Here is a 25,310-nt window from a genome sequence, read left to right on the forward strand (position 1 = left end):
ATCTCCCACAGTATTCTCCCCAGCAAGTTTTTAAAAGTATGGATTGGATGAATGGACTATAAGGTGGATAGAAAGCTGGCTAGATTATCAGACTCAATGGGTAGTGATCAATGGCTTGAAGTCCAGCTGGCAGCTGGTAGCAAGCCGAGTGCCCCAGCGGTCTATCCTGGGGCGGGTTTTGTTCAACATCTTTATCAGTGATCTGGATGATGGGATTAATTGCACCCTCAGCAAGTTCGCAGATGACACTGATGTGGTAGATATGCTGGAGGGTAGGGATAGAGTCCAGAGTGACCTAGACAGATTGGAGGATTGGGCCAAAAGAAATCTGATGAGGTTCAACAAGGACAAGTGCAGACTCCTGCACTTAGGACGGAAGAATCCCATGCACTGCTATAGGCTTGAGACCTACTGGCTAAGCAGCAGTTGTGTAAAAAAGGACCTGGGGGATTACAGTGGATGAGAAGCTGGATATGAATCAGCAGTGTGCCCTTGTTGCCAAGAAGGCCAACGGCATATTGGGCTGTATTAGTAGGAGCATTGCCAACAGATTGAGAGAAGTGATGATTCCCCTCTATTCGGCACTGGTGAGGCCACATCTGGAGTATTGCATCCAGTTTTGGTCCCTCGGCTACAGAAGGGATGTGGACAAATTGGAGAGAGTCCAGCAGAGGGCAACGAAAATTCTCAGGGGGCTGGGGCAAATGACTTATGAGAGGAGGCTGAGGGAACTGGTCTTATTTAATCTGCATAAGAGAAGAGTGAGGGGGGATTTGATAGCAGCCTTCAAGTAACTGAAGGGGGTTCCAAAGAGCATGTAGCTCAGCTGTTCTCAGTGGTGGCAGATGACAGAACAAGGAGTAATGGTCTCAAGTTGCAGTGGGGGAGGTCTGGGTTGGATATTAGGAAATACTATTTCACTAGGACAGTGGTGAAGCACTGGAATGGGTTACCTAGGGAGGTGGTAGAATCTCCATCCTTAAGAGATTTTTAAGACCCAGCTTGACAAAGCCCTGGCTGGGATGATTTAGTTGGTATTGGTCCTGCTTTGTGCAGGGGGTTGGACTAGATGACCACCTGAGGTCCCTTCCAACCCTGATATTCTACGATTCTATGATAACCTTTCCATAGACATCTTACATGCCACACTTCAGACAATATATAACAGTGGTAGCAACAATGATCTACATAGGCATATTTTATCAGATAATATTACATGCACCCGCACAGCCAGGATCCTGTATGGGGGGGATAGAGGCACCCGCACACCCAGAGTGCTCTACAGAGGCACAGGCAATAAGGACTCTGTACGGACGGATATGGACAGCCAGACACCTGGGCTCCTGAACAGGGGGAAGGGGGCACCGAAACATCCAGGATCTTATCTGGGAGGATAGCAAAGCCCACACATCTGAGATCCTCTACGGGAGCAGGAATATTAGCCAAGTTCCAGGCTGCCCTCGTCTGGACACATTATTCACAAGCAGAGGTTAAAAGTGGAGCTGGTAGTAGGTAAAGTCAGCCAGGCCCTGTGGCTGGTGCCTGTGATCCCAGTTCCTGGGGAGACTGAAGCCGGCAGATTGCTTGAGCTCAGGAGTTCTGGGCTGTAAGGGGCTATGCTGATCGGGTGCCCGCACTAAATTCAGCATCAATATGGTGATCCCTGGGAAGCTTGGGGTCCCCAGGTTGCCTAAGAAGGGGTGAACTGGCCTAGCTTGGGAACAGAGCAAGTCAAAGCCCCTGTGCCAATCAGTGGTGGGATCGTGCCTGTGAATAGCCCCTGCAGTGTAGCCTGGGCAAGACAGTGAGACACAGTCTCTTTTTATACACTCCCCTCCCCCCCCCCAGACTGTATGGGGGGATGGAAGCACCCCTTATGGGGATCCTGAATTGGTGGGAGGGAGGCACCATGTACCAAGGAACACGGAACAGGGACACCCACACACCAGGTATCTTGCAGCAAGAGCTGCCGTCTTGATTTACAAACTGCAAATGATGGGGAATTTACCACCTCCCTTGCGGAGCTTGTTCCACAAGATAATTAGCCTCACGGTTAAAAAATGGTCATTTCCAGTTGGGATTTTGTGACATCGACTGCAAGCCAATGGGGCCTTGTTCGATCTTTGTCTGATGAACTAAAGATCCCTTTAAAATCACATATTCTCCCCTCTGGAAATTTGTAAAACGTATTTAAAACAGTGATTAAATCGCCTCTTAACCTCCAGTCAATGAAATCACTGGAGCTTCTTCAGTCTCTCGCTGTAGACAGAACAGAACAGTGCACATTTTCCTTGTTTTTAAAGGCAAAAATCCTGATCTTTCCAAGGGAGCTTCTGCTTAAATGTTTAGCTTGGGGAAGGATTTGGCTGCACTCAGAGAACTGCCCACTTAGGTTATAATCTGCGATCTGAAGGGGCGAATGCAAACAGTGTTTAGATTACAGACTCTTAGTGCTGCCCCCGTCTGGCCGCAGAGGGGAGCTCACAAGCAGAGTTGAAAGCTGGAGCTGGGACGGACCTGGCTGGACACGCGGGGCACAAAGGCTCTCGCGTGTAATCCTTGCTGTGCACTCGGAGGCTGAGGCGATCTGACGGAACTCAGGGCTGCACCCTGCCATGCTGAGCAGTGTCTGTGCTAAGGCTGGAGTCAATAAGGTGATTCTGAGAAGTTCGGGGTCCCCAGGTTCCAAAAGGAGGGGTGAAGTAGGTCACCCCTGGAGCAGGTTAAGGCTGCAGGTTGACAGTGGAATCGCTGCCCCTGTGAACAGCTGCTGTAGCACCACCGGGGCAGGACACTGAGAGGCAGTTATCCCGCCCCCGCCTGTATCAGGGGATAGGAGCACTCACACCCTGGGGACCCTGAGTTGGGGTGGAGGGAGGCCCCCGTGCACCAGGGATGCTGTAAGGGCGAACAGGGGCACCTACCCACCAGAGATCTTCTATGGGGGGAGAATGGCACCCACACACCCAGGATCTTGTAGTGGGGGACAGGGGCATCCACACTCCGGGATCCTCTGCAGAGGGACGGACACCCACAGATCCAGGATTCTGTATGGGGAGCAGAGGCATCTGGACACCTGGGTTCCTGGACGGGGGCGGGGGCACCGAAACATCCGGGATCTTATCTGGGAAGACCAGGGCCGAAAACGGGAGGGTTGCTCAAAGTGACGTTACACCGGCTCCAGGCCCCAGCGCGCCAAGCGCGTGCTTGGGGCGGCATGCCCCGGGGGGCGCTCTGCCGGTTGCCCGGAGGGCGGCAGGCGGCTCCGGTGGACCTCCCGCAGGCGTCCCTGCGGAGGGTCCGCTGGTCCCATGGCTCCGGTGGAGCATCCGCAGACGCCTGCGGGAGGTCCAAGGGAGCCGCGGGACCCGAGCGGCAGAGCGCCCCCCGCGGGGTGCCGCCGTGCTTGGGGCGGCGAAATGGCTAGAGCCGGCCCTGGGGAGGACAGCGGCGCCTGCAGCCCGACGTGAGACGCGGGCGGGGGAAGCAGGAGCATTACCCCGTTCCAGGCTGTCCCCGTCTGGCCAAGGCACAGAGCTCACAAGCAGAGTTCAAGCTCGAGCTGCCAGGCAGCAAAACCAGCCGGGCCCCGTGGCTGGTGCCTGTGATCCCAGCTCCCGGGGAGGCTGAGGCCGGCGGATCGCTTGAGCTGGGAGCTCTGGGCTGCAGACAGGGCCGGTGTAACGTCACTTTGAGCAACCCTCCCGTTTTCCAACTGGCTGCAGTTTCTGTGAGGGCAGAGAGAGGGCAGCGGCGACAGCAAAGGTCACTGGGCATGCTCAATTCACGTGCGCATGCTCAGTGCAGCCAAAGTGGGGAATCTGGAGCAGAATCTGTTTCTGTCGTTACAACCGGGGCTTGGCAGCCCGTGGGCTATGCCGGCCTCCACCGCAAGGCGGCGCAAGAGCAGCCACGAGGAGGCGGGGCCAATGGACCCCGCGCACTCCTGCGAGGGGTCCTCACACGGGCTGGGTGACCACACACCTGCCTGTCAAACTCCCACGGCCAGGCGGCCCCCGCTCTCGCTCAGGGGGTCCCGTGCCGGGGAGGAGACCGAGGCTTGGGCCCCGTTGTGGCCAAGGCGCCGCACAGACAAAGCCCCGGCGGAGGGAGGGCCCAGAGGAGGCAGGCAGCGCGCGGGCATCTGAACCAGGCTGCGCGGGAAGGGCGAGCGGCAGCAGGACCCCGGGCGGGCGCGCGGGCTGCCTGAGCGGGCCGGCATGAGGCTGCAGTGCGAGGTGGAGGTGCGGAGCCGCCTGCTGCCCACCTGCGGCCTGCGGGGCCGGGCCAAGGGCGCCCGCGCGCTGCTCTCCCTGGGCCGGCGGCCCGACAGGCCGCCCGGCCACAGCGTCTACCTGATGGTCTGCACCGCGCGGGACCGGGCCGGGGCCAGGTACAAGGTGAGCCCCCGCCCCAGGCCGGGCCCGAGGGGAGACCCCGCCTCTGCTCCCCCCCACCGGGCCGGGGCCAGGTACAAGGTGAGCCCCAGGCCGGGCCCGAGGGGAGACCCCGCCTCTGCTCCCCCCGACTGGGCCGGGCCCGAGGGGAGACCCCTCCCTCTGCTCCCCCCCACCGGGCCGGGGCCAGGTACAAGGTGAGCCCCAGGCCGGGCCCGAGGGGAGACCCCGCCTCTGCTCCCCCCACCGGGCCGGGCCCGAGGGGAGACCCCGCCTCTGCTCCCCCCGACTGGGCCGGGCCCGAGGGGAGACCCCGGCTCTGCTCCCCCCCACCGGGCCGGGGCCAGGTACAAGGTGAGCCCCAGGCCGGGCCCGAGGGGAGACCCCGCCTCCGCCCCCTCCCCCCCACCGGGCCGGAGGGGAGACACTTCACATTCTTGTCCTTCGGGGCGGGCTAGGTACAAGGGGAGACCTGCCCACACTTCACCGAGCCAGGTAGGGGGTAAGATTTCCTGCACCCACAGCACCCGGGCTACCCACGGGGAGACACCCCCGTCTCCCTGCAGGTAAGACCCCTTCAAGCGCTGAGAGCCAGTGGTCCATTTCGAGGAATGAGTGGAGAGTGGTTCCTGAGTACACCAGCGCCTTAGCTCTCGGGTGCGGGGGCTTCTCCATCCCCTTTTCCTGTCTTTTGAAAGTGGCTCTTCTGAAGCCATGAGAACAAGCCGGGCAAGCAGGGAAAACTGCCTGTCTGCAAAATAAACAGAGACTAACCACTCCATACCATTAGCCTTTGGGATCTTGGCAATTCTTGGTGTTCATAACAATAGCGTGTAAACATTTCAGGCGAAAGTACGACTTGAGTTAATGTCCTCTCTATTGTGTGATTCTGCTGCCTAGCCACATGACTATTCAGTAGACAAGTATGGGAGGGGTGGCCCTGTTAGTCAGTATCCACAAAAACAACGACTCATTGTTTATGTTCCCTAGACAGAGTACCCTGGAGAAGCTAAACTTAAATCAGACAGGGTCTAAAATCAGATGGGCCTGTATGTATTCAGCTTTTTGTTAGTCCAGATATGGTGCAAATTTTCAGTAGAGGTTACAGACCAGCACAACATCAGATATCTGTCTAGTTGTGCTTTTCACTTAGGCACTAGCAAAGCTTAAGTGTGTTCTCCATCGCTACAAGATGCCTATGTCTCTTCATTAGAAAAGTTGTTTTTTAATATTGACATTTGATAGATATGCCTGGGTTGTAAAATATATGTAATCAAAGTATTCACTCAAGTTAATAGAATGACTAGAAATGACATGTCATGGGATGTGTAAATATGCTCATTCTGTAATATGGTAATACCTTCTTAAATAGGGAGATGTGATTATTGTTACTGTATAATGTTTCTCTAAATGAAAGGTCACTGTTGTAGTGATTGTTCTATCTCTGTTATTTACATGGTAAGGATTTGTAAACTTGTTACAACTTACTAGATAAAGAAACAAGTTAAAAAAAAGAAATTGTGTACTTAACTCTATTCTTGGTATAGTACTGTTAAGCCTAATTTATAGTTTTAAACCATATCTTGAAAAGTGCTTTTACAAAATATATAAAAGGCATGATTTAACAGTAAGACTGTTACTGTTGTTTAACCAAAATTAAATAATACCCCCTGATTTCTTGGGAAGACTTTACACTCAAGCTCTCCACTTTTTCCCCCTTTCTTTCAAACAGTTAAAGGAGAACATTGAGCAGTTCTTCACCAAATTTGTGGAGGAGGGGAAAGCTACTGTTCGTCTGAAAGAACCTGCAGTGGATGTCTGTCTCAGCAAGGTAGAGAACTGATAGTGTACTAGCCTTCTGTCTGGCTTTCTTTATTTTATGTGGGTGGTTCACTGGGAGCTGCTGCCCGTTTTTCTGTGGTGTTGAATGTTACTCTTTCTGTAGCTAGTAAACATGTCAAGCCCCAGAAGAGTTGGCATATAAAACCTCCTTGAGGCGTTTTCTTACCCGAATGCATTCTGACTCTGCAGCATTCCCAGCACCTACTGGTGCATATAGTGTGAGGTCTCAATCTGGTGTTAGAACTGGATCCCCTGTGTAGGAGTTCATGACACTGGCACTACACCAGCCTTAGCTAGGTTTCCACAGTTAAGTGCTCCGTAACCTATGTGCCTGTGCATATTTGGGTGCATGACTTTAATTGTTTGTTGTCCAAAGCAAATATCTGGACTAGAAAGTATTCTGGGGTAATCTGTATGAAGTCTGCTGTGTAGAAATAAAAGTGTACTGTAATGATGTCATATAGAGTATAAATGCTCAAGCCAGGAAGTTTGACAGGACATCATCTGCTTCTCTGTCTGCCTTTATATAAGGCATCTCTCTATTCAGAGTGAATGAGAAGTCACAATGCAAATACCTGAGCAATTTTCCCGAATATTTTTAAAGGAAAAGTTAGGCTATACTCAGTGTTAGTCTTAGCAGTTTGGGCCTGCCAGACAATTATTTTGGGGGCCCAAAAATTTAACTAGCCACGAAGGAATAACCTTTGGATGTGTGGTCTGTGAGGATTCAAAAATATAATTGACTTGTTATATATATTTTTAAATGGGGAGGGATCTTTGGGTTGTATTCTCATTTTGCAGACAAAGCTGATCCCTGCTGCTTTTGCTTTGATATGTTAACTTTCTTTCCTTTGTTTTTGCATATCCCTGCTGTTCTATCTCTGCCACTCAGTTTCTTCATTTGTCTAGTGTTTTTTCTCTCCTATTACCTTTTAAAAAGCAGCATCCTTATCTTTTTCATCTAGCCAGTCCTCTGTTACTCCTCCCACGTTATGTTGTCTCTTTTCCAAAACAAAATTACTACATGGATTTTCCTTACAATTGTTTCAGTGCTTGTATGTATGTACCAATAATGCACTGTTAAAATGATTATTCAGCTTGTGCTGCAAAATTAGAGGCCTCTGTTAATGTACCAGCAATACACTTGGTCTTTTATTGCTCAGTTAATGCTGGTCCTTGGCAGAACTGCCTGTCTAGAACTGATGCAGAATTTAGGCAAACCTCTAACCTTTCTCGGATTATTTTTCTAAAATCTCAAAGTTGACTTGTGTGGCTAAAGGAAAAGTAGATTGTTCACCCTTTCGTTTAGGAAGCTGCACTATTTCCTTGTGCCCTTTCGCTTTTGTGTTGTGTTCCTGAGTCTCTGATCTAAATGAAGTCAATTTTGGAATTTATGCTAAGAAGGAAATGTAGGTACGATGAGGAAAATATATTCTACCTTTTGAAGAAAAATTGTTCAAATAATTAAATTTAATAACAGCTTATGGTCCTTGTGAACAGAAAAATAACTTCAGTAGACTTATAGAAAAGATGAAACCTTAGAAGCAATACTGGCAACACTTGATAAAATGTTTATTGCAAGGATGTTATCTGTTTAATGGATTCCGGCAGTAAGCTCCTGAGAACTGGAGGTTCTGGGAAGAACCTGTTGAATCAGCACATCCAGCCTCTGAAAATGGTTTTCCTTATGGGGGCAGAGAGTTTCTCACCTATCAGTTCTACACCCCCCCCCCCCCAACCTCCTTGCCTGCCTGTCCATTTATACAGCGCTCATCACCTTGGTATCTGAGGACTTTGTGCCTCCACTTTCTTCCGAAGCCATTCAAAATCTTAGCACTTCAGTTTGGTGGATACAATATTTTTTTGAAAAATTATATGCTTTAAATTTAATTAAAATGATGCTTTAATTTAAAACTATGTAATTCTGTTCATTTTAGGCAGACTCTGTCCTGTCTCACCTTCCTCCTTTATAAGACCAACAGTTACTTATGTTAGGGTTGAAGTCTGTTTCTGAAATTGGTAGAGCATGTAGCGCCTTTCCAGTTGTCTGTAGGATAAGGATGTTTCTCTAAAAGTGGTTGTTTTGGCAATCTTGCATGTGGCTGTGCTGTTTGACTGGTTGGTAGGAATTCATGATTTCCCTGTCAGGATGACTGAGTAATCTGATGTGACTTCACAAGCCATTGGATGGCACCTGCCTGTCCTACCACCTGAAAAAGTGAGGTTTTTTTACCGACGAAAGTTTATGCCCAAATAAATCTTAGTCTTCAAGGTGCCACCGGACTCCTTGTTGTTTTTGTGGATACAGACTAACGCGGCTACGCCCTGATACTTGTCCTACCACTGTCGTACTGGAGTTAGAGTTCAGATTAAACTATTCAGTCTTAGATTGTTTCGCAAGGATAACCAGAGTACATAGGAGCCCTGCTAGATATAAATAGTTACAAGAATTTCTTTACCAAGAGGGGATCCACAATACATGGATGTAGCAGAGAGGATTGATCTGAGCCCACAAGTTTCCGGAAGGTTGATGCTGAGAGTATTTGGCCTGATGATTGAGCTATGTTTGTGTAACTGATGGAATGTATTGGATGCGGTGGTGATAAAACACATGCTTGCTCTGCATTCTGATAACGGACACCTCAGATGCACAGTTTGTGTGTTGATCTAGGGAAAATCTGCAGTAGAGGAAGGAGGTGCAAACTCTTCTAATTCAAAACTGCAATAATGATGGCTGCATCCTGTGTCGGAGGAAAGCCCACACACAGTGGCTACCCATTTAAGGGACTTAAGGTCTCTGAATAATCACTTCGCTTAAATATTTTGGAGATTAGTGTGGTCCTGTATACCATAAGAGCTTTCAGTGACCTGGTATTGCCAATAGGTGGCCCTGATTCACACAGTCAGTTAGTAATACCTGATTCAATTGCAATTAACGTTTTGTCACATAAAATCATTTAGAACCAGTGTGCTGCTTTTACTCCTGGGGGAGTTCTGCACCACTGCGCAATGCAGAATTTTGCAGAAATTAGCATGCATGCAGAATTTCTTTTCTCCCACAGAAATGGGCTGCAGTGCAGCTAGCTGCCACTAGGGGCCATTGGACTTCGCAGAGCCCAGATTGCAGATAGAAGACACTGCTGGGAGGAGGGAGAGGGAGCTAGAGCAGGGGTTCTCAAACTTCATTGCACTGCGACCCCCTTCTGACAACAAAAATTATTACAGGATCCCAGGAGGGGGGACCAAAACCTGAGCCTGGCTGGGGCAAAGCCAAAGCCCTAGCCCTAGGACCCCGGGCCTGGGAGCCAGAGCCAAAGCCGAAGCCCAAGGGCTACAGCCCTAGGCAGGTGGCCTGTAACCTTAGCTCTGCCACCCAGGGCTGAAGCCCTCGGGCTTAGACTTTGACCCTGGGCCCCAGCAAGTCCAAGCCAGCCTTGGCGACCCCATTAAAATGGGGTCTCGACCCATAGTTTGAGAACCACAGAGCTAGAGGGTTCCTGGCAGCTGCTGTTCCCAGCATGCCCTGAGGGAAGGAGAAGGCAGCATGCAAGAAGCTGTGCAAGCCTGGGGCCAAGCATCGGGCTGTTTCTCCCTCTGGATTCCTAGGCTCTGAGGGGGGAGAGGCGGGACAGGGATGGTTCTCTGGGCAAGGCGGGGCCCTGCAGCTGGGCTCTGTGAGGGAGGGGTTGCAGGTGTTTGGGCTGGGGGAGCCCCACGGTTGGACTCTGGAGAGGAGGTGGTTCGGGTCTATTGCCTGGGGGGGCCCTGCAGGTGAGCTTGAGAGGGGGTAAAGAAACACGAACTGGGTTGTCATAGGGGTTTCTTTAAAGCTTTACTCCCTGGAGAATTTTTGTGTATCTGTATTGTTGCAGACATACTTGCTGACAGGTATGTTGAAATAAATTACCAGAATAAATGAAACTGGCATGATTATATAGTATTATTTTAACAAATAAAATGTGAAGAATTTTTAATTTTTTGGCACAGAATGCCCCCAGGAGTATTCTTTGCATCCTGATTGAAGATCCTTCTCTCTTGGTATTGATTCTGAAATGGTAAAAATCCAAAGGTTTGTTTCTGAGCAAAAGGCTGAAGGCCTGCTAGCAGCTCAGGGGTTTACAAGAGGTATACATATTGAAGCGGAAAATGTGTGCAACTTAAAGACCCATTCGGATTGCATTACATGTCTACAAGAAAACTGCTCAACTGACTTCATCTGTCAGTCTAGGCTACATTATCCACGTAGAGTTTATTTAGTTGCTAACTTCAGCATTCCATGAAGCAGCTGAAGGTAAATCACGAGCTGCTTATTACATTTAAAACCTCTTATTAAAAAGCTCGATGTTTCATTGGATATGAATGTGGCCATTTCACAGAACTGATGCAACCTCCTTCTGAGCCACTATAATCTTGAGTTCAGATTTCCTGATGACCATGACTTCAGGTTCCAGAATGAGCTTCAGGATCTAGGAATACATCCACTCTAAATTCTTTAAGAATTAGTAGTGCTCTGGCTTTGCATTTTCCTTTGTCAGCTACATCCCAGACGACAGCCGTCATGCCATATCATCATTGGTTTCATAGTTCCAGTGGATGCTGGTAACTTGGATCTCCTGAGTAGGAATATATTCCTCAACAAAGTTCTTCCCCTGGCATCAGTGCCAGAGTATGATTTTCCCATCCCGTTAACAATTTTCATACTATGCTGAACCCCTTGGCAAACCTGCTCTGCATCCCTGGTTCATGGACTGCAGTCCTACAGGGATGTTCTTGTCTCTGACTGGAGCCTGATCCAAGCCCACCAGCTTCTTTAGGGCTGGGAACATCTGCCATGTCCCCCACCTTCCTGGAGGAGACAAACCTCTGTAGGGTGTGTAGAAAAAGACCTGACAGAGACTCAGCAGCAGCCTTGTTCAGGAGTGCTCCTGGAGGTGAGGAGACAGGTTACTGATGGAGCTGGCACATTTTTATTTGTTATGGCAACGGAGTGGGGAGTGATTGTTGAATGTCCCAAGCAAAACACAGTCCTGTGCCCACAGAGGGAGGAATCTGCCCAAACCCAGCACCCTTGGGCTGGGCTCCCAGAACCTGCCTCCCTGCTCTGTGCTGCTAAGCAGGATGTGGGACTGCAGTGCAAGGCCTTGCCCCTAATAGCCTGAAGGGGGCAGAGGGCACTGTCTTCCCTGAGGGGATTCATCCCTTTCTCTTCCCAAAAGTGAGAATTTCAGCTTAATTAGTCAATCTCCCTGCCAATCATTTTTTCATATCCTTTCTGGTAATGTTCTCTTTCATAACCTTGTTGTAGAGAGGTTCCTAGTTTCTCTGGAGTAGACTAAAGATGTTTAGAATATCCATCCAGTGCTTTATTTTATAACCCTGGAGCAAAAGATCATGCTACAATCAATTGTCTTATTTTCCTTTAGCAGGCCTGCACCAGCAATATCACATTAAAATCCATAAGGTCCAAGAAATGTCTACTTACATAGCCAGCTTCAGATCAGTTCTGGTCCGGGAGATTTGTAGGGCAGCAACACAGACTGCTTACTGTGCTTCTGCAATATCCTTTTTTATTGCTGGGGCTCTGATATTTTGATTCCAGTTTTACTTATTACTATCACAGGGTCATTTCCTAAGTGCTTCTGAGAGTAACCATTTACCTGTTTTATTTGCATGGGCACGTCTTTGTAGGTTTTCTCCTCAACTTGTTCTTGTTAGAGGTATAATACTAACTTTGCTTAGATAATGTGGAGGGATTTTCTTTTTGAGATACCAAAAGACAAGGTATTGTCATCTTGAAGTTGCAGAACGTTTTAATTTCAGCCTCTGAAATCCAAGAGCTTCTTAGTTTCCAAGAGTTGGGATCTGCTGTGATATCCACTTACCTGTAACTTTTGTTCTCTGGTGTATAGTCACAACAAATCTACCCACTTCCCCAAAGATCGGGAGGGTATTTTTTTAAGGTTCAGATTTGATTTGCCACCTTTGACATTGAATGGGGAGTTAATTGACATTAGATATTTGTTGCCTTAGTAAGAAAACCAGTCGTATTGTTAGCAGTGCAATCCTGTTGATTTGACCCTTACTGCTATCTAATAAAATACGGCTTATCTGTATGACAATCGCACCTAGAGGCCCCCAGGATTAGGGCCTCATTGTGCTGGGCACTTCAGACACATCGTAAGAGACAGTCCCCTCCCCTATAGAATTTACAATCTAAACAGACATTTGGGTGGAAGAAAGGAATTACTATCCTCCATTTTACAGATGGAGAACTGAAGCGTATAGACTTAGTGACTTGCCCAAGCTCACAAACTGTCAGAGCTGGGAATAGAGTACAGATCTCCCAAGTCTCCACACAGTCCTGAAGCACAGGACAGAGAGAAGTGCGTGTTGTCTGTGGGAACACCTCATCATCTGCTTCTTTTTGTTTGTTTTTTGAGGTGCATAATAGCTTAATCCGTCTGTTTACTGCATGCCAGTTATTTTTCTATGAGAGGTGATTTGGATTAGATCTGTACTGGGAAGCTTTCAAAAGAGCTGAGGCATTTGAAAGTGATGCCATATTATTTAACCTCAGCCGTACCAATACAGCCCTCCTTTAAATCTATTAAAGTTGTGCTAGATCTTTACTCAACATGCAAGTCATCTGGTATTCCTCAAACCTATTCATGTGATATGTCGGGGTGCTGTCATAATTCTGGGCCCAACCTAAAGCAAGGATGGTTATTTCCTCAGAAAAGTAGGGCGGCTTCCTGGCTCTACCAGAAGCTTCCTGTGTGACTATGGGCAACCAGTTAGCCTCTCTGTCTCAGAACATCTAAATTTGCTCTACTGATGTTAAACCAGTTAGTCCAGACTTTCCACTGTGCCTCACACTCAGAATGCCTTTGTTGTTTTTTTCCTCTGCCTAGGGGATGTCAGAAACACTGTTTATAGCCTTAAAGCTTTGCCTCCCCCTCCACCCCATGTGTGTAGTCTGTAGAAATGGGCATGTTAACCTGTTCCAGCTGTGACTTGCTGCCCTCCTTTTCCAACCCTTATTCTGTGCTAGCTTCAGCTTCAGACTCTTGCGCTCTGTTCTTTTTTTGAGCTATGTAGTGCATTTTGTTTCCTCTGATTGATTAGAAGAGGTTGTAACTTCTCTAACTGAATTTTGTATCATTGGTACTTAAATACAATTACTAGAGAGTTCAAAACAAGCCTGAATTAGGTCTCTTTTTCCCCGCAGCCATTTTCATTACCCTGCTGACTCAGTGTCGCTTGTCACACTCTCCTGTACAAAAGAGTTCAGAAAGTGCTAGCACAAGTACAGGAGGTTTAAAAGTGAAATGTTTAGTTATTCTGTTTTTGCTTTTGTAGGCAAATGCCAGCAATTTAAAGAGCTTCCTTGCAGCAGTGAGGCTGGCTCACCGAGGCACCGATGTTGAAGCACTGCCGCTCTCAGTCTTGGTACCAGCAAAGACTTCAGAAGTTGAAAAACCTAAAACGAAGATGATCATTATGTCGAGAAGAGACTATCCGCTAACTAAAAATTTCCCTTACTCCCTCGAACATCTGCAGGCCTCGTACTGCAAACTCGCCCGAGTCGACATGCGAATGCTTTGTCTGAAAAAACTCCGAACACTAGATTTAAGCCACAATCATATAAAAAAGCTGCCAGAAACGATTGGTGACCTTGTCAGCCTTCAGGAGCTTAATTTGCACAACAATCACTTGGAGTCCTTCTGCGTAGCTCTATGTAACTCCATGCTTCAGAAGTCTCTCCAGTTTTTGGACCTCAGCCAAAATAAAATCAAAGCACTTCCAGTTCAGTTTTGTCAGCTGCAAGAACTCATTCACTTAAAGCTTGATGATAATGAGTTGATTAGGTTGCCATTCAAGATGGGCCAGCTAAGTCAACTACGCTTCCTGTCAGCAGCCCGTAATAAGCTTCCTTTTTTGCCCAGTGACTTCAGAAATCTCTCACTTGAGAAGTTAGATCTCTTTGGAAACCCTTTTGAACAGCCTAATCCTCTTGTTCCCAGCATACAGCTAAAAATACCATTAACTTTATTAGAATCTGCTGCAAGAGCAACAGTAAATTACAGGTAAGAATAGAATGATTGGCCTGTAGCTTTGAAAAAATGATAAACAACCTGGCAAGTGTTTAACTTTGACTTCTAATATGTGCAGTTACAGTAAATTACAGGGTAGCAGAAAAGTTCCTTTAAACTCAACGTAAGTTCATCTCTTAAGGCTCAGAGTAATAATGGTGAGAATCTGAGATTTTTAACTGTAACTTGAAGCTTTTGAAAGTGGGGTCAGAGTGAAACCTGTAGACTGAAATCCTCTATCCACAGAACAGGTATAATTTCAGTAACGAACATCTGCTCTCTCAAGTTATAAGAATACGCCAGATTCCATGAACATTGGTCTCTTCTGAAACTACCAGTGCAGGGTTTCTATTGTGGTGGGGTTTTGTCACGTGGGTATATCATTGGTGAGTCTTGCCCACATGCTCAGGATTTAGCTAATCGCCATATTTGGGGTCGGGAAGGAATTTTCCTCCAGGGCAGATTGGCAGAAGCCCTGGGGGGGTTTCGCCTTCCTCTGCAGCATGAGGCACAGGTCACTTGCTGGAAGGTTCTCTGCACCTTGAAGTCTTTAAACCATGATTTGAGGACTTCAGTGGCTCAGACACAGGTTTGATACAGGATTGGGTGGGTGAGATTCTGTGGCCTGCATTGTGCAGGAGGTTAGACTAGAGGATCATAATGATCCCTTCTGACCTTGGAGTCTGATTCTGTATTGGGTCCTAGCCACTATGGCTTGAGGCTGCTTTCAGCTTGTATTCATGCACCCATATTACAAACCATGCTAAATATTTGCTAATGGGTAGCCGTTTTCTGCTAGTATGCTGGTTTTTGAAAAGGAAAAGAAACCTCTCCACACTGAAACTGCCAGCTGCAAATATATTTGTACATTGTTCTGCTCTTGGTGTGGACAGGGCTTTAGAGAAGATCTGAGCAGTGTTGGAAAGAGTTTGGGTAAATGTGAGGTGACTGCTTGGAGGGTAAATGTCTAGCTGTAGCTACATCATTCCAATTGAAGTCTCAATCTACTTTACCACTGGCTTTCTTGAACCACTGCAGCATCAGGATTGCTAACTGGCATTAGGGATTAGGATGTGGAGCTTTTCACTTCTAACTTGAAAAGACCCAGTTCTGAGTAACTATAAGTAATTACCATCTTATACTTGCAGGAAATAAGCAGCTTCCCTGCAAGGCCAGTATCTGTCATCTGCACCTCCCTGGGGCTACTACAATGCAACTCCTAAATGTTACTGCCTGTTGGTTTGTATAGAAACCAGCAGCTGGGTTAGGAATGGAGCTGCCATGCCCAGTAACAGCCACTAGGGGAGACAGGCAGAGGAAAAATGCACAAGTCCCAGGCTGCAAGACATAAGAGTCTGCTGCTTCTGGACTACACAAGAAAATGGGGCTGGGATTAGGAGAGGTGTGAGGAAGGTGTAATATAGGATCCTGAGACAGAAGAAAAGGGAACTGAAATGTAGATTATCAAAATTCTGTAATGTTTCTCCAGTCCTCTCTCTAAAATATAAGCTGTAAAGTCCTGTCCACTTGTAACCTGTACTTCCAGACAGATACCTACAGGTATTTGGGGCACTCTCGTAATGTGAATTTACTGGCTAGCTCATATCTAGTTTATATTCTCACTGCCACTGACCTCCCCTTCGCAGGTGAGTTGCTCAATACAGTCCTGATGAAGCTTTGTGAATACTTTTTTTCCCCCACTTCCAAATACAAAGTACACTTGTGACAAGCTAAAAGTGCTTTCAAAAAAGTGCTAAGCAACCTAAATTCCGGGGTTGCTACCAGCTCTCTTTTTAGTAGCGTATCTCTAGAGAATTTAATGCCAGTACACTAGCCAGTTAGATTTCAGGAAGGTTTATTTTAGTTAATACGCCAAGCATAATCATTTTAATACATTGCTGCTAATTGACTCCAAGGGTGAGGGGAGATTGAGGGTTTGTCTACAGTTACCTGGGGATCTATGCAATGGCGGTCGATTTAGTGGGTCTAGTGAAGACCTGCTAAATCAACTGCAGATTGCTCTCCCGTGGACTCCTGTACTGCACCTGAACAAGAAGGACAAGAGGAGTTGGCAGGAGAGCGTCTCCCATTGACATAGATCTACTTACCACAGGTTCCACACTATGCTAAGTACATCAACTTCAGCTACATTATTCACGTAGCTGAAGTTGCGTAACTTAGATTGATCTTCCCCAGTAGTGTAGACCAGGCCTCAGAAGGAACCCTTCCCAAAAATCCCTAAACTATATTTGGGATATGTTTTTATACTTTGTAGCATTATAGTTTTCCATATGCAAAGTAGGAATTTGGATTGTCTGTGGTTTCACTCCTCAAATTAGAGGGAACTGGGAACAGATCAAAGGCAGCAAACTAATTTGGGGGGCAGAGTCTCTTATGGTCGTTTAGAACAATAACTAGATGAGGGAGAATTCTTGGTTCTAGTTCTTGATCTGAAGTGATTCTTGAGTGTCATGACAGAGAAGGTAAGTAAGTCAGCAAGAAGCTGAGTTAAGATGTCTAGGACATACTACCATTTTGTTTATTTCAAAGCAGTTTTTTAAAATATCTAATTTATACTATTTCCTGCTTACTCTTATCAGCATAAGTAAGACATCTGACATCACTGTCTCTTCTATGTCACAGGCTTTGAGATATTTTATGTATTATGAATGGATTGGAGGGAGGGATCATACAGGATTGGAGGGAGGGATCATACAGAGATCTTGCTCACCAGTGTTGGGTGGGGGAAAGGCAAATGTATAGTGTGGTGGCTAAATTCTTGTTGCCCCTCTTTTTTTTTTTTTTTTTTTTTATCCTTGCATCTGTCCTAGCACTGTAATGCTTTTTTTATAACCAGCATGGCCCTCTGGCTCTTTTTCACTGTGTCTGTCTTGATCCAGGTTCCTGATCCTTAAAAAAGCAACCAGGAACATGGCTGCACTTTGTTTACTTCCATCTTGGCTGGAATGCTAGTCTGGCATTGTAGATGATGAACAGACTCTTTCAGACTTATGTTTATTTCCTCTTACAAAGGGATATCTCGTAGCACAATTGCTAGCAATGCATGTGTCAATCACTAAATTTGACTGGTATTGGTTACTGTTGCGGTATGTTCTCACACACTCATCTTTTTCAACAGGATCCCTTATGGTTGTCATCTCCTTCCTTCTCACCTCTGGGAAGATCTGGAACTAGCTAAAACATGTCAATGTGGAAGTGCCTGTCTAAGCTGCTTCATTCAGACAACAGTGACCATGAATCTCCACCATGTAGCTCATACTGTGGTCCTTGTAGATAACATGGGAGGTACAGAGGCACCCATTGTCTGTTACTTTTGCTCTCTAACTTGTTATTCCCAGTTTCTAGATAGATATCTGCAAAGTAATAGGTGATCGTAAGGGACAGCAAAGGCACTGTTGTGAGAAGTTTCATCCAGTGATGGAGGACTCCTAAATCAAATGTTGCTTGGCTGTCCTTGTCGGCTGTTATGAAATGGAGACAAACCATTGAATGTGCACTACAAATAGTTAATAATGTCAAACTTGCTAAGCCTGATGTGGTGTCAGTGCTTTAAAGTTTCGCTAATCTTAGGTAGCTATCACTTCAATGCAGAAAGAGAGATCGCTCCCAACTTGAATCTTCTTAGTAAGAATGTATTTTAGCTTGCTTATATTGCTGTAACTTTCTCCAAAGCTTCATTATTTTTTCTCTTTATGCTTTTTATGGAATAGATGACCTCTTCTTGCCAGAAGGAGGGAGTTGAGTGAATTTCTGCTTGTCTTGTACACCGTCCCTTGCTTGATGCTCTGAATTCTATCAGCTAGAGAGTACTAGACTGTTTTCCTAGTCCAGAATCTACTGTTCTTCTTCCTAGTCCAGAATCTACTGTTCTTCTTCAGTAAGAGCACAGTGTGGTGCCTTTCCTGCTAGAGAGCAGGAGTCCTATGTCTAGTCACTCGCTTGTTTATTGCGGAGCAGCAAAGTGGTCTGCTGCCAAAGAGTATGACTAGTTCTAAAACACCCTTCAGGTATTCGGTTCCTAAACAATTCCATTTGTATTGTGCTCTCCTCAAACAGGAAACAGTATTATGATTGTTTTATCAGAAGTTTGTCATGTGAGAAAGAAATGATAGCTTCACATTCACAGCCTAAATTGTTTACTATTTCTAAGCATCATGTAAATTTTTAAGGTACTTGAGATGTTCATTATATGATTACTTCAATTATTAAATGGTGAAATTCTTTTTCTTGCACGTGTTAATTTATACAAATCTTGCTTTGGGTTACAATTGCACTTGTCCATTATGATCATCTAATGCTTTCCCAGTCTCTTAGCTTGACCAAGATTCTGAAATGTTTGGAGAGCCTTCGCACTCCTAATTCATGTCTTGTCTGTGGCTTGATTAAAGAGCTTCTGAGCTATCTTTAGACTGCCTGTGCCGAAGAACATGTTACAGCTTTGGAGAAGACATGTAACATTAACATCCCTTTTGTCTGATTTTCTGGAGCTGCATTACTAATTACCGTAGCATGGGCTGTACATTTCCCACCTTTCCATGTTTCTGAGGCCAGGTCTATATTACAGACCTATATCAGTATAATACTATGCACTCTAGGGAAAAATACTTTTCTTTAGGGAAAGGAACCTCCCAAAGCTAGTGAAAACAGTTTAGAAATGTGTAGTTACATGTTCACTAATACATTCTCTAACACTGATAGCAAATGTCATGTGAGTTTATATACTGTTTTCATCATTATATAATGTTTGTGAAGCACTATATTAGTAAAGGGAACAATTGATTTTATTATTCTGTATTTATATAGCTGTTTAATTACTGAAATAATTCAAACCAGGAAGTTATATACACCTGTTTATTTAAAACTGATCTCAAGAAACCAAACAAATGAAATGTAAAACAAGTTCCACAGAAAGTCTGCTGTAAGGTGAATGAAACAGTGACCTAGCTGACTGAGGCAATCTTAATAGCTAAGGTATTGGTCACTAATTTACAAATGGAATTTTTATATGCACTGCATCATCTGTTTTCATGACCGGGGTGGAACGGAGAGACAAAGGTATAGACTTTAAATATAGCAATAACAGTTGAGCAAGTCACTTCATGGGGAGTTAATGGCCAATATATAGGGAGGAAAGTTGGTGTCGTCTTGAACAAAAGTTGGGCAGCTGACTCAGGGAGGGATTATTTTAATCTTGTTTTATATGGAGGACTCCTCCAGGATTCTTCAGTTGCCTGTCTTCAGATGTGCTTGCTTTTTTTGCATCCAGCATATCTGCCCTTCCTGATGGGGAGGGTTGGATACAATTAAATTGTCACAGAATTAACTTGAAAGGGATAGGAGTGAGGTAGTGGGTGCCACAGATCCTCTGGAGTTGTGTGTAAGTTTTTGTACCAAGCTCATGATCATAGTATCTGAGGATCTTCCACTATTACATTAAGCATCATACTAACATCTGTCATGTTCTCACTCTCTCCCCAGGTGAACTGTGTACAGTGGAGTGTTTTTCAATTTGTATTAGAGAAGGTGAAGGAAAAATGTGTGCTGTGCACTTGGAGTGTAAGGTGGGGAAGTTTGTGATGGTCTTGAATTCCTGCGGGCATTGATTCCGTAGGTTTGGGTGGGCCTCAAGGTTCTGTCTCCTATACAGGTGAGCTTTACCCTTATTGTGGAAAGTTCCATTGGGCTCAGAGGATCAAAGCTATCAACCACATCTTCATCCTGGAACTGTAGCTTATCTTTTACAGACCCTGGTCCTAGGCCATTGAACACCTTAAAGATAAGGACCAAGACTTTGAACTTGGTTCAGTATTCTATGGGAAGCCTGCATAATGAGTGGGAAACAGGTCTGACATGTTCAGTCATCAGTGGTGCTGAGGAGATGTGCTGTAGCATTCCATGCTAGATGAAGTTTCCTAAGCACCGAGGGCTTCATGCCCGGATATACTATGTTGCTGCAGTCCAGTCAAGAGGTAATGAAGGCATGAATAACAGAGGCCATGTCATTGTTCACCCTAGCCAATCAGAGATGATAGCAACATCTGTGAGTAACGCTTTCCTTGTGAGAGCTTAGTGTGAGAAACCAAGAGTCTCCTAAGCTACTTATTGAACTGACAAATTATGGGTGTGACCCTTCAACCGAAGGAGACTGCAGCTCCAAAGTCCATTCCTATTGCCACCAGCGCTACCTCTGCCTTGCTTGAGTTTAGCTTCAGCCAGCTGTTCTTTATCCATGAACTGATCTCATCCAAGCACTGGGCTATGTTGGTGGTAATGATATGGTTGTATAGTGAAGACTAGGTAGAGCTGTGTGTCAGCCACACATTGCTGGCACTCTAGTCCATGTCATTTGACCAGTTCATATAGTGACCATGAAACACATGGGCTTTCCAAAGGGAAGACATGAATTGGTGAAAAACTGATGTGTTCTCATAGAAGTCACTTGCATTTTTATTTAATGTGATTCTGGGAGAACTTCCTATGAACACTTATGTAATCAAAGGGAACATACAAATTAAAGTATTGGAATATTCCATGAAATACTTGATCCAACCTGAACAGAATGGGTGAGTTGACTTATTTTGGTATGTTATGCAGAGACCAACTTCTCTCTTAGAATTATGTAACTCCAATACTTGTAGCCCCAGTCCTTTAACTTTTGATTTGCAAATTTCTAGGTGTATGTTTAAAGCTAAAGAAAACTTTTTAATACTATGAAGAAAATTGGTCAAGCTTGTTTTGGAGTTACAAATATTAAAATTTATCCTGAACATGGAAACACTCTGCATCAGCTCCTTAGTTAATGTTGTGACCAGAATTTCATTATAAATCCCTATAATTTTGTACAGGGAAAGTATGTTGGGATTTACTCTGAATAGACTAGAATCTCTTTTGCAGATGTGAAGGCAATTGCTCAAATCATCTTAAAGTTAAGGATACTTTAACACAGGGGTAGGCAACCTATGGCACATGTGCCGAAGACGGCATGCGAGCTGATTTTCAGTGGCATTCACACTGCCTGGGTACTGGCCACCAGTCTGGGGGACTCTGCATTTTAATTTAATTTTAAATGAAGCTTCTTAAACATTTTAAAAGCCTTATTTACTTTACATACAATAATAGTTGAGTTATATATTATAGACTTATAGAAAGGCCTTCTGAAACCGTTAAAATGTATGACTGGCACGCAAAACCTTAAATTAGAGTGAATAAATGAAGACTCGGCACAGCTCTTCTGAAAAGTTGCCAACCCCTGCTCTAACATGAGACTTCTTTGAAATGTAATTAGTACCCATCATTTAGCTTTCCACCTTAAAAAATAAACAAACTTGACTAGCACTGCAATTTTACATAGTTAAGTGCCATTGAAAACTAGGCTATGGGCTACCTTTTAAGTGGATTTACTTCATAAAATTAGCTTAGCGCTATCATACTCATGGTATCCATTATTGTAATATCCAAGTGCCTCACAATCTTGAATGTGTTTATCGTCCCTGCACCCCATAAGAATTCCCAGAAATAGTCTCCAATTTGAATTTAAGATCACTAATATATAGCCTGATGAATGGTTTGTCTTTATTTAGCCACTAAACATGTACAAATATGGATATAAACAATGTTGTTCAAGTACCCTCTGATACAATAACTACAAACAACTGTACCTGTACAACTGTAAATACCACATTGCACAGAAGCTGTGACTAGGCAGCAGTAATCTGCCACAGAATTGATGAGGGCCATGTATGTTTGCTCTAAATGGCAAGGATAGAGATTCACTTCAGGACCAGAGAAATATGAAGAAAACCAGGGAAACTGTTCATCTAAGGGAGAGAAATGATGAAATGCAGCACTTCCAGCATGGAAAGATGGAGACTTACAATAAAAACCTTCCTCCAACTTCCAGAAACGTGAGAGCAGTGGTTTTGTTCAACAGTAGCAATGATAGATAATGCTAGTAAAGATGGTAAAATAAAACCCTGACAAACATCTGGATTAGGTTTGTCTGCAGCTAAAGTCTTCAATCTGAGTTTAACACACAGCTATTAGGTTTATAAACCTCTGTGAAGCATAGCTTGCACTAAAACAAAAATTTCCTTCTGTAACCACAATGTGGTGCTAGAATGCTCCAGCATCGTGTGATCCGATTTTCCTACTAATTTATTTGAATTTATTCCCTATTGTTTAATTTCTAACGTATTACCAGTAAAGTGAGCAATCCAAAGTCAATGGCTTTGTTCTGTCCGCATGCAGACAGTATGGGTGTCAGTTGTAAGTGGGGAAAATTGTTAACAGAGGAAGGGTGGTGAAGTTTTGGGCAACCAAAAACCAAAAGTAAAAAAATGCATGAAAGCATGCACATGCTTGCCTGAGTTCCCTTTCTCTTCACTACGGGTATCATCTGTGCTCAGCTGGTGGGACTGGCATGACTTGACGGACTTTCAAGTATCTGGCTCGTGGCATGATTAGAGTTCCCCGGTGCTGCTTCCCTCTCTTCCTTACTATTCACAGCAGGGGACTCTGCGTCCAGCTCCTGTGAAGTGTTCACCGTCCTCTGCGGGCTCCTGGTGGGGTCACTGCCGAGTATGGCATGCAGTTTGTTGTAAAAATGGCAGGTTTGCAGAGCAGCACCAGATTTCTTGCTGCCCTCTCTCACCTGGTATCCCTGGCAAAGTTCCTTGGCTTGCATATGGCACTGCTGCTCCTCTGTGTTGGACTCCCATTTCAGCATCCCCTGTGCAATCTCTACGTAGATGTCTGTGTTTCTATGGCTGTTCTGTAGCTGGGCTTGTACAGCCTTTTGGATCCTCTTGGGCTGGGAGGAGAAGACATCTTGCCTGCTCCCAGCAGGAGCGTGTCTTGTAGCTGTGTGGGTGGGGGAGGCAGTATGGTCAGATGCATGCAACAAAGGTGAGCTGGTAGGTGTGCTGGCCAAGGTGGGCATTCAGGAAAAGGCATTGATAAAATGTGATTTTTCAAAAGGTAAGGAGGCATGAGGGTTTCTGGTGTCTGTGACCCAGTGAAATTCAAGGCTGTGACTGAAGCAGCCACTGTTGTGGAGACTGGCGTTGTGGGACAGCTGCTGAAGGACTGTTAGGGTTGACTCAGTAATGCAGTGTCTGTGCTCTCGCTGCATTGACCTGAGTAGATCGACGATGGCTCTGAGTCGCTGTAATAAGGTACTTGCGTCAGCAGGAGACAAACTTAGGTGTAGAGATGTGCACAACTAGGTCAACTCAAGTCAACTTGTGTAGACTAGGCCTGAGAAATATTTCAGGCCCATCCTTGTAAATTCCTTCTCGGATTTTCTGTCATCCTTGCTTTCAGTCAGAGTGCCTTTTACCATTTTGATGATTGCAGATAAATTTAACAGTGTGATTTCCAAGTGTAGTACTCGGCTGTACGCTGTCCCAGAGCAAGTACGGCTCGCTAACTGAGGAGCTGTCAGGTAGCTGCTATGTTTATTTATGGCTAATAAGGACATATTACAAATTACAATATTGTGTTATATGTAAGGCCCTATCAAATTCATGGCCATGAAAAACGTGTCATGGACTGTGAAATCTGGTCTTTTTTGTGCTTTTATCCTAGACTTCACAGATTTTGCAGGGGAGACCAACATTTCTCAAATTGGGGATCCTGACCCAAAAGTAAGTTGCAGGGGGGTCACGAGGTTATTTTAGAGGGGTCGCAGTATTGCCACCCTTGCTTCTGCACTGCCTTCAGAGCTGGGCATCTGGAGAGCGGTGGCTGTTGGCCGGGCGCCCAGCTGTGAAGGCAGCACGCTGCCAGCAGCAGCGCAGAAGTAAGGGTGGCAGTACCACACCATGCCACTCTTACTCTTGCACTGCTGCCTTCAGAGCTGGGTGGCTGGAGAGTTGGCTACTTATAGAGGGCCCGGCTTTGCAGGCAGTAGTGCAGAATTAAGGGTGGCAATACCATACCATACCATACCATACCCCATACCATCCTTACTTCTGCACTGGTGCTGGTGATGGCTCTGCCTTCAGAGCTGGACTCCCAGCCAGCAGCTGCCGCTCTTCAGCTGCCCAGCTCTGAAGGCAGCGCTGCTGCCAGCAGCAGTGCAGAAGTAAAGGTAGCAGTACCACAGCCCCCCCATAATAACCTTGTGACCTCCCCCCCACAACTCCTTTTGGGGTCAGGACCCCTACAATTACAATATTGTGAAATTTAAGATTTAAATATCTGAAATCATGAAATTTATGGGTTGTTTTTTTAAATTCCTATGACCATGACATTGCCCAAAATGGCCCGTGAATTTGGTGGGGGCTTAGTTATATGGCTTATGTAACAGAACACGTGGGTGCTGTGATTTGTCCTCTCCACTGCTATTGAAAGAGCAGTGAGATCACTTGATGATTACCTGTTTTGTTCATTCCCCCTGAAGCACCTGGCATCGGCCACGGTTTGAAGACAGGATACTGGGCTAGATGGACCTTTGGTCTGACCCAGTCTGGCCGTTCTCAGGAGAATGCTTGAGGTGATCTCCTACGAGGCAAGGAAGGTTAGAATCAGAAGATTCAGTGACGATTGGAATGGAGGGAGTGTGGGAAACCTCAGGAAAGTGTAGTGGTGGGAGGAGCCTCTTGGGAGAGGGAAGGAGGACCGGAGTGGGCAAGGGGATTGCTAAAAGCTGGATATTGTGTTAGGAGAAGGGTGAGGGGAATGAAGGTGAGTTGAAGAGGGAATGGGCATCACAAACAAAACCAAGAGCAGCAGAGAGAAAAACAGTGAGGAATGTACCGATATAGGTACAGCTCTCAGCAGAGAGGGTTTGAATTGCTGCCTTGCCCTGCCCTGCCCTTTGTTTAAAAAAGAAGTAAAATCTCTCTCCTTCGAATAAACTCTCCTCTAACACAGCAGTGCAAGCAGGGGTGTTCAGTACTGCTCACTGGTACTGAGCTCCGCATAGATTTGCCAACAAAAACACTGTTAATGCAGA

At 45.7% G+C, this 25,310-nt stretch overlaps 1 protein-coding gene across 5 annotated transcripts in view; it reads left to right on the plus strand.

Moving 5' to 3' along the window:
* The first annotated feature begins 2,589 nt into the window (after positions 1–2,589).
* The window catches only part of LRR1 (leucine rich repeat protein 1), a 49,976-nt gene continuing 27,255 nt past the window's right edge, over positions 2,590–25,310 (plus strand). Inside the window, exons 1-5 of one of the 5 annotated variants that reach the window (XM_030562804.1) lie at positions 2,590–2,654; positions 6,130–6,228; positions 13,599–14,326; positions 17,472–17,638; positions 19,832–21,348. In XM_030562804.1, coding sequence (XP_030418664.1) covers positions 2,616–2,654; positions 6,130–6,228; positions 13,599–14,326; positions 17,472–17,638; positions 19,832–19,956 — 1,158 coding nt within the window. In that variant the 5' untranslated portion in view covers positions 2,590–2,615 and the 3' untranslated portion in view covers positions 19,957–21,348. Of the gene's footprint in view, positions 2,655–4,205; positions 4,401–6,129; positions 6,229–13,598; positions 14,327–17,471; positions 18,582–19,831; positions 21,349–25,310 lie in introns of those variants that run through there. The other 4 variants (XM_030562799.1, XM_030562802.1, XM_030562803.1 and 1 more) reach the window with 4 other exon arrangements.

The sequence above is a fragment of the Gopherus evgoodei genome, chromosome 4, assembly GCF_007399415.2.
Source record: "Gopherus evgoodei ecotype Sinaloan lineage chromosome 4, rGopEvg1_v1.p, whole genome shotgun sequence".
Classification (NCBI taxonomy): Eukaryota; Metazoa; Chordata; order Testudines; family Testudinidae; genus Gopherus; species Gopherus evgoodei.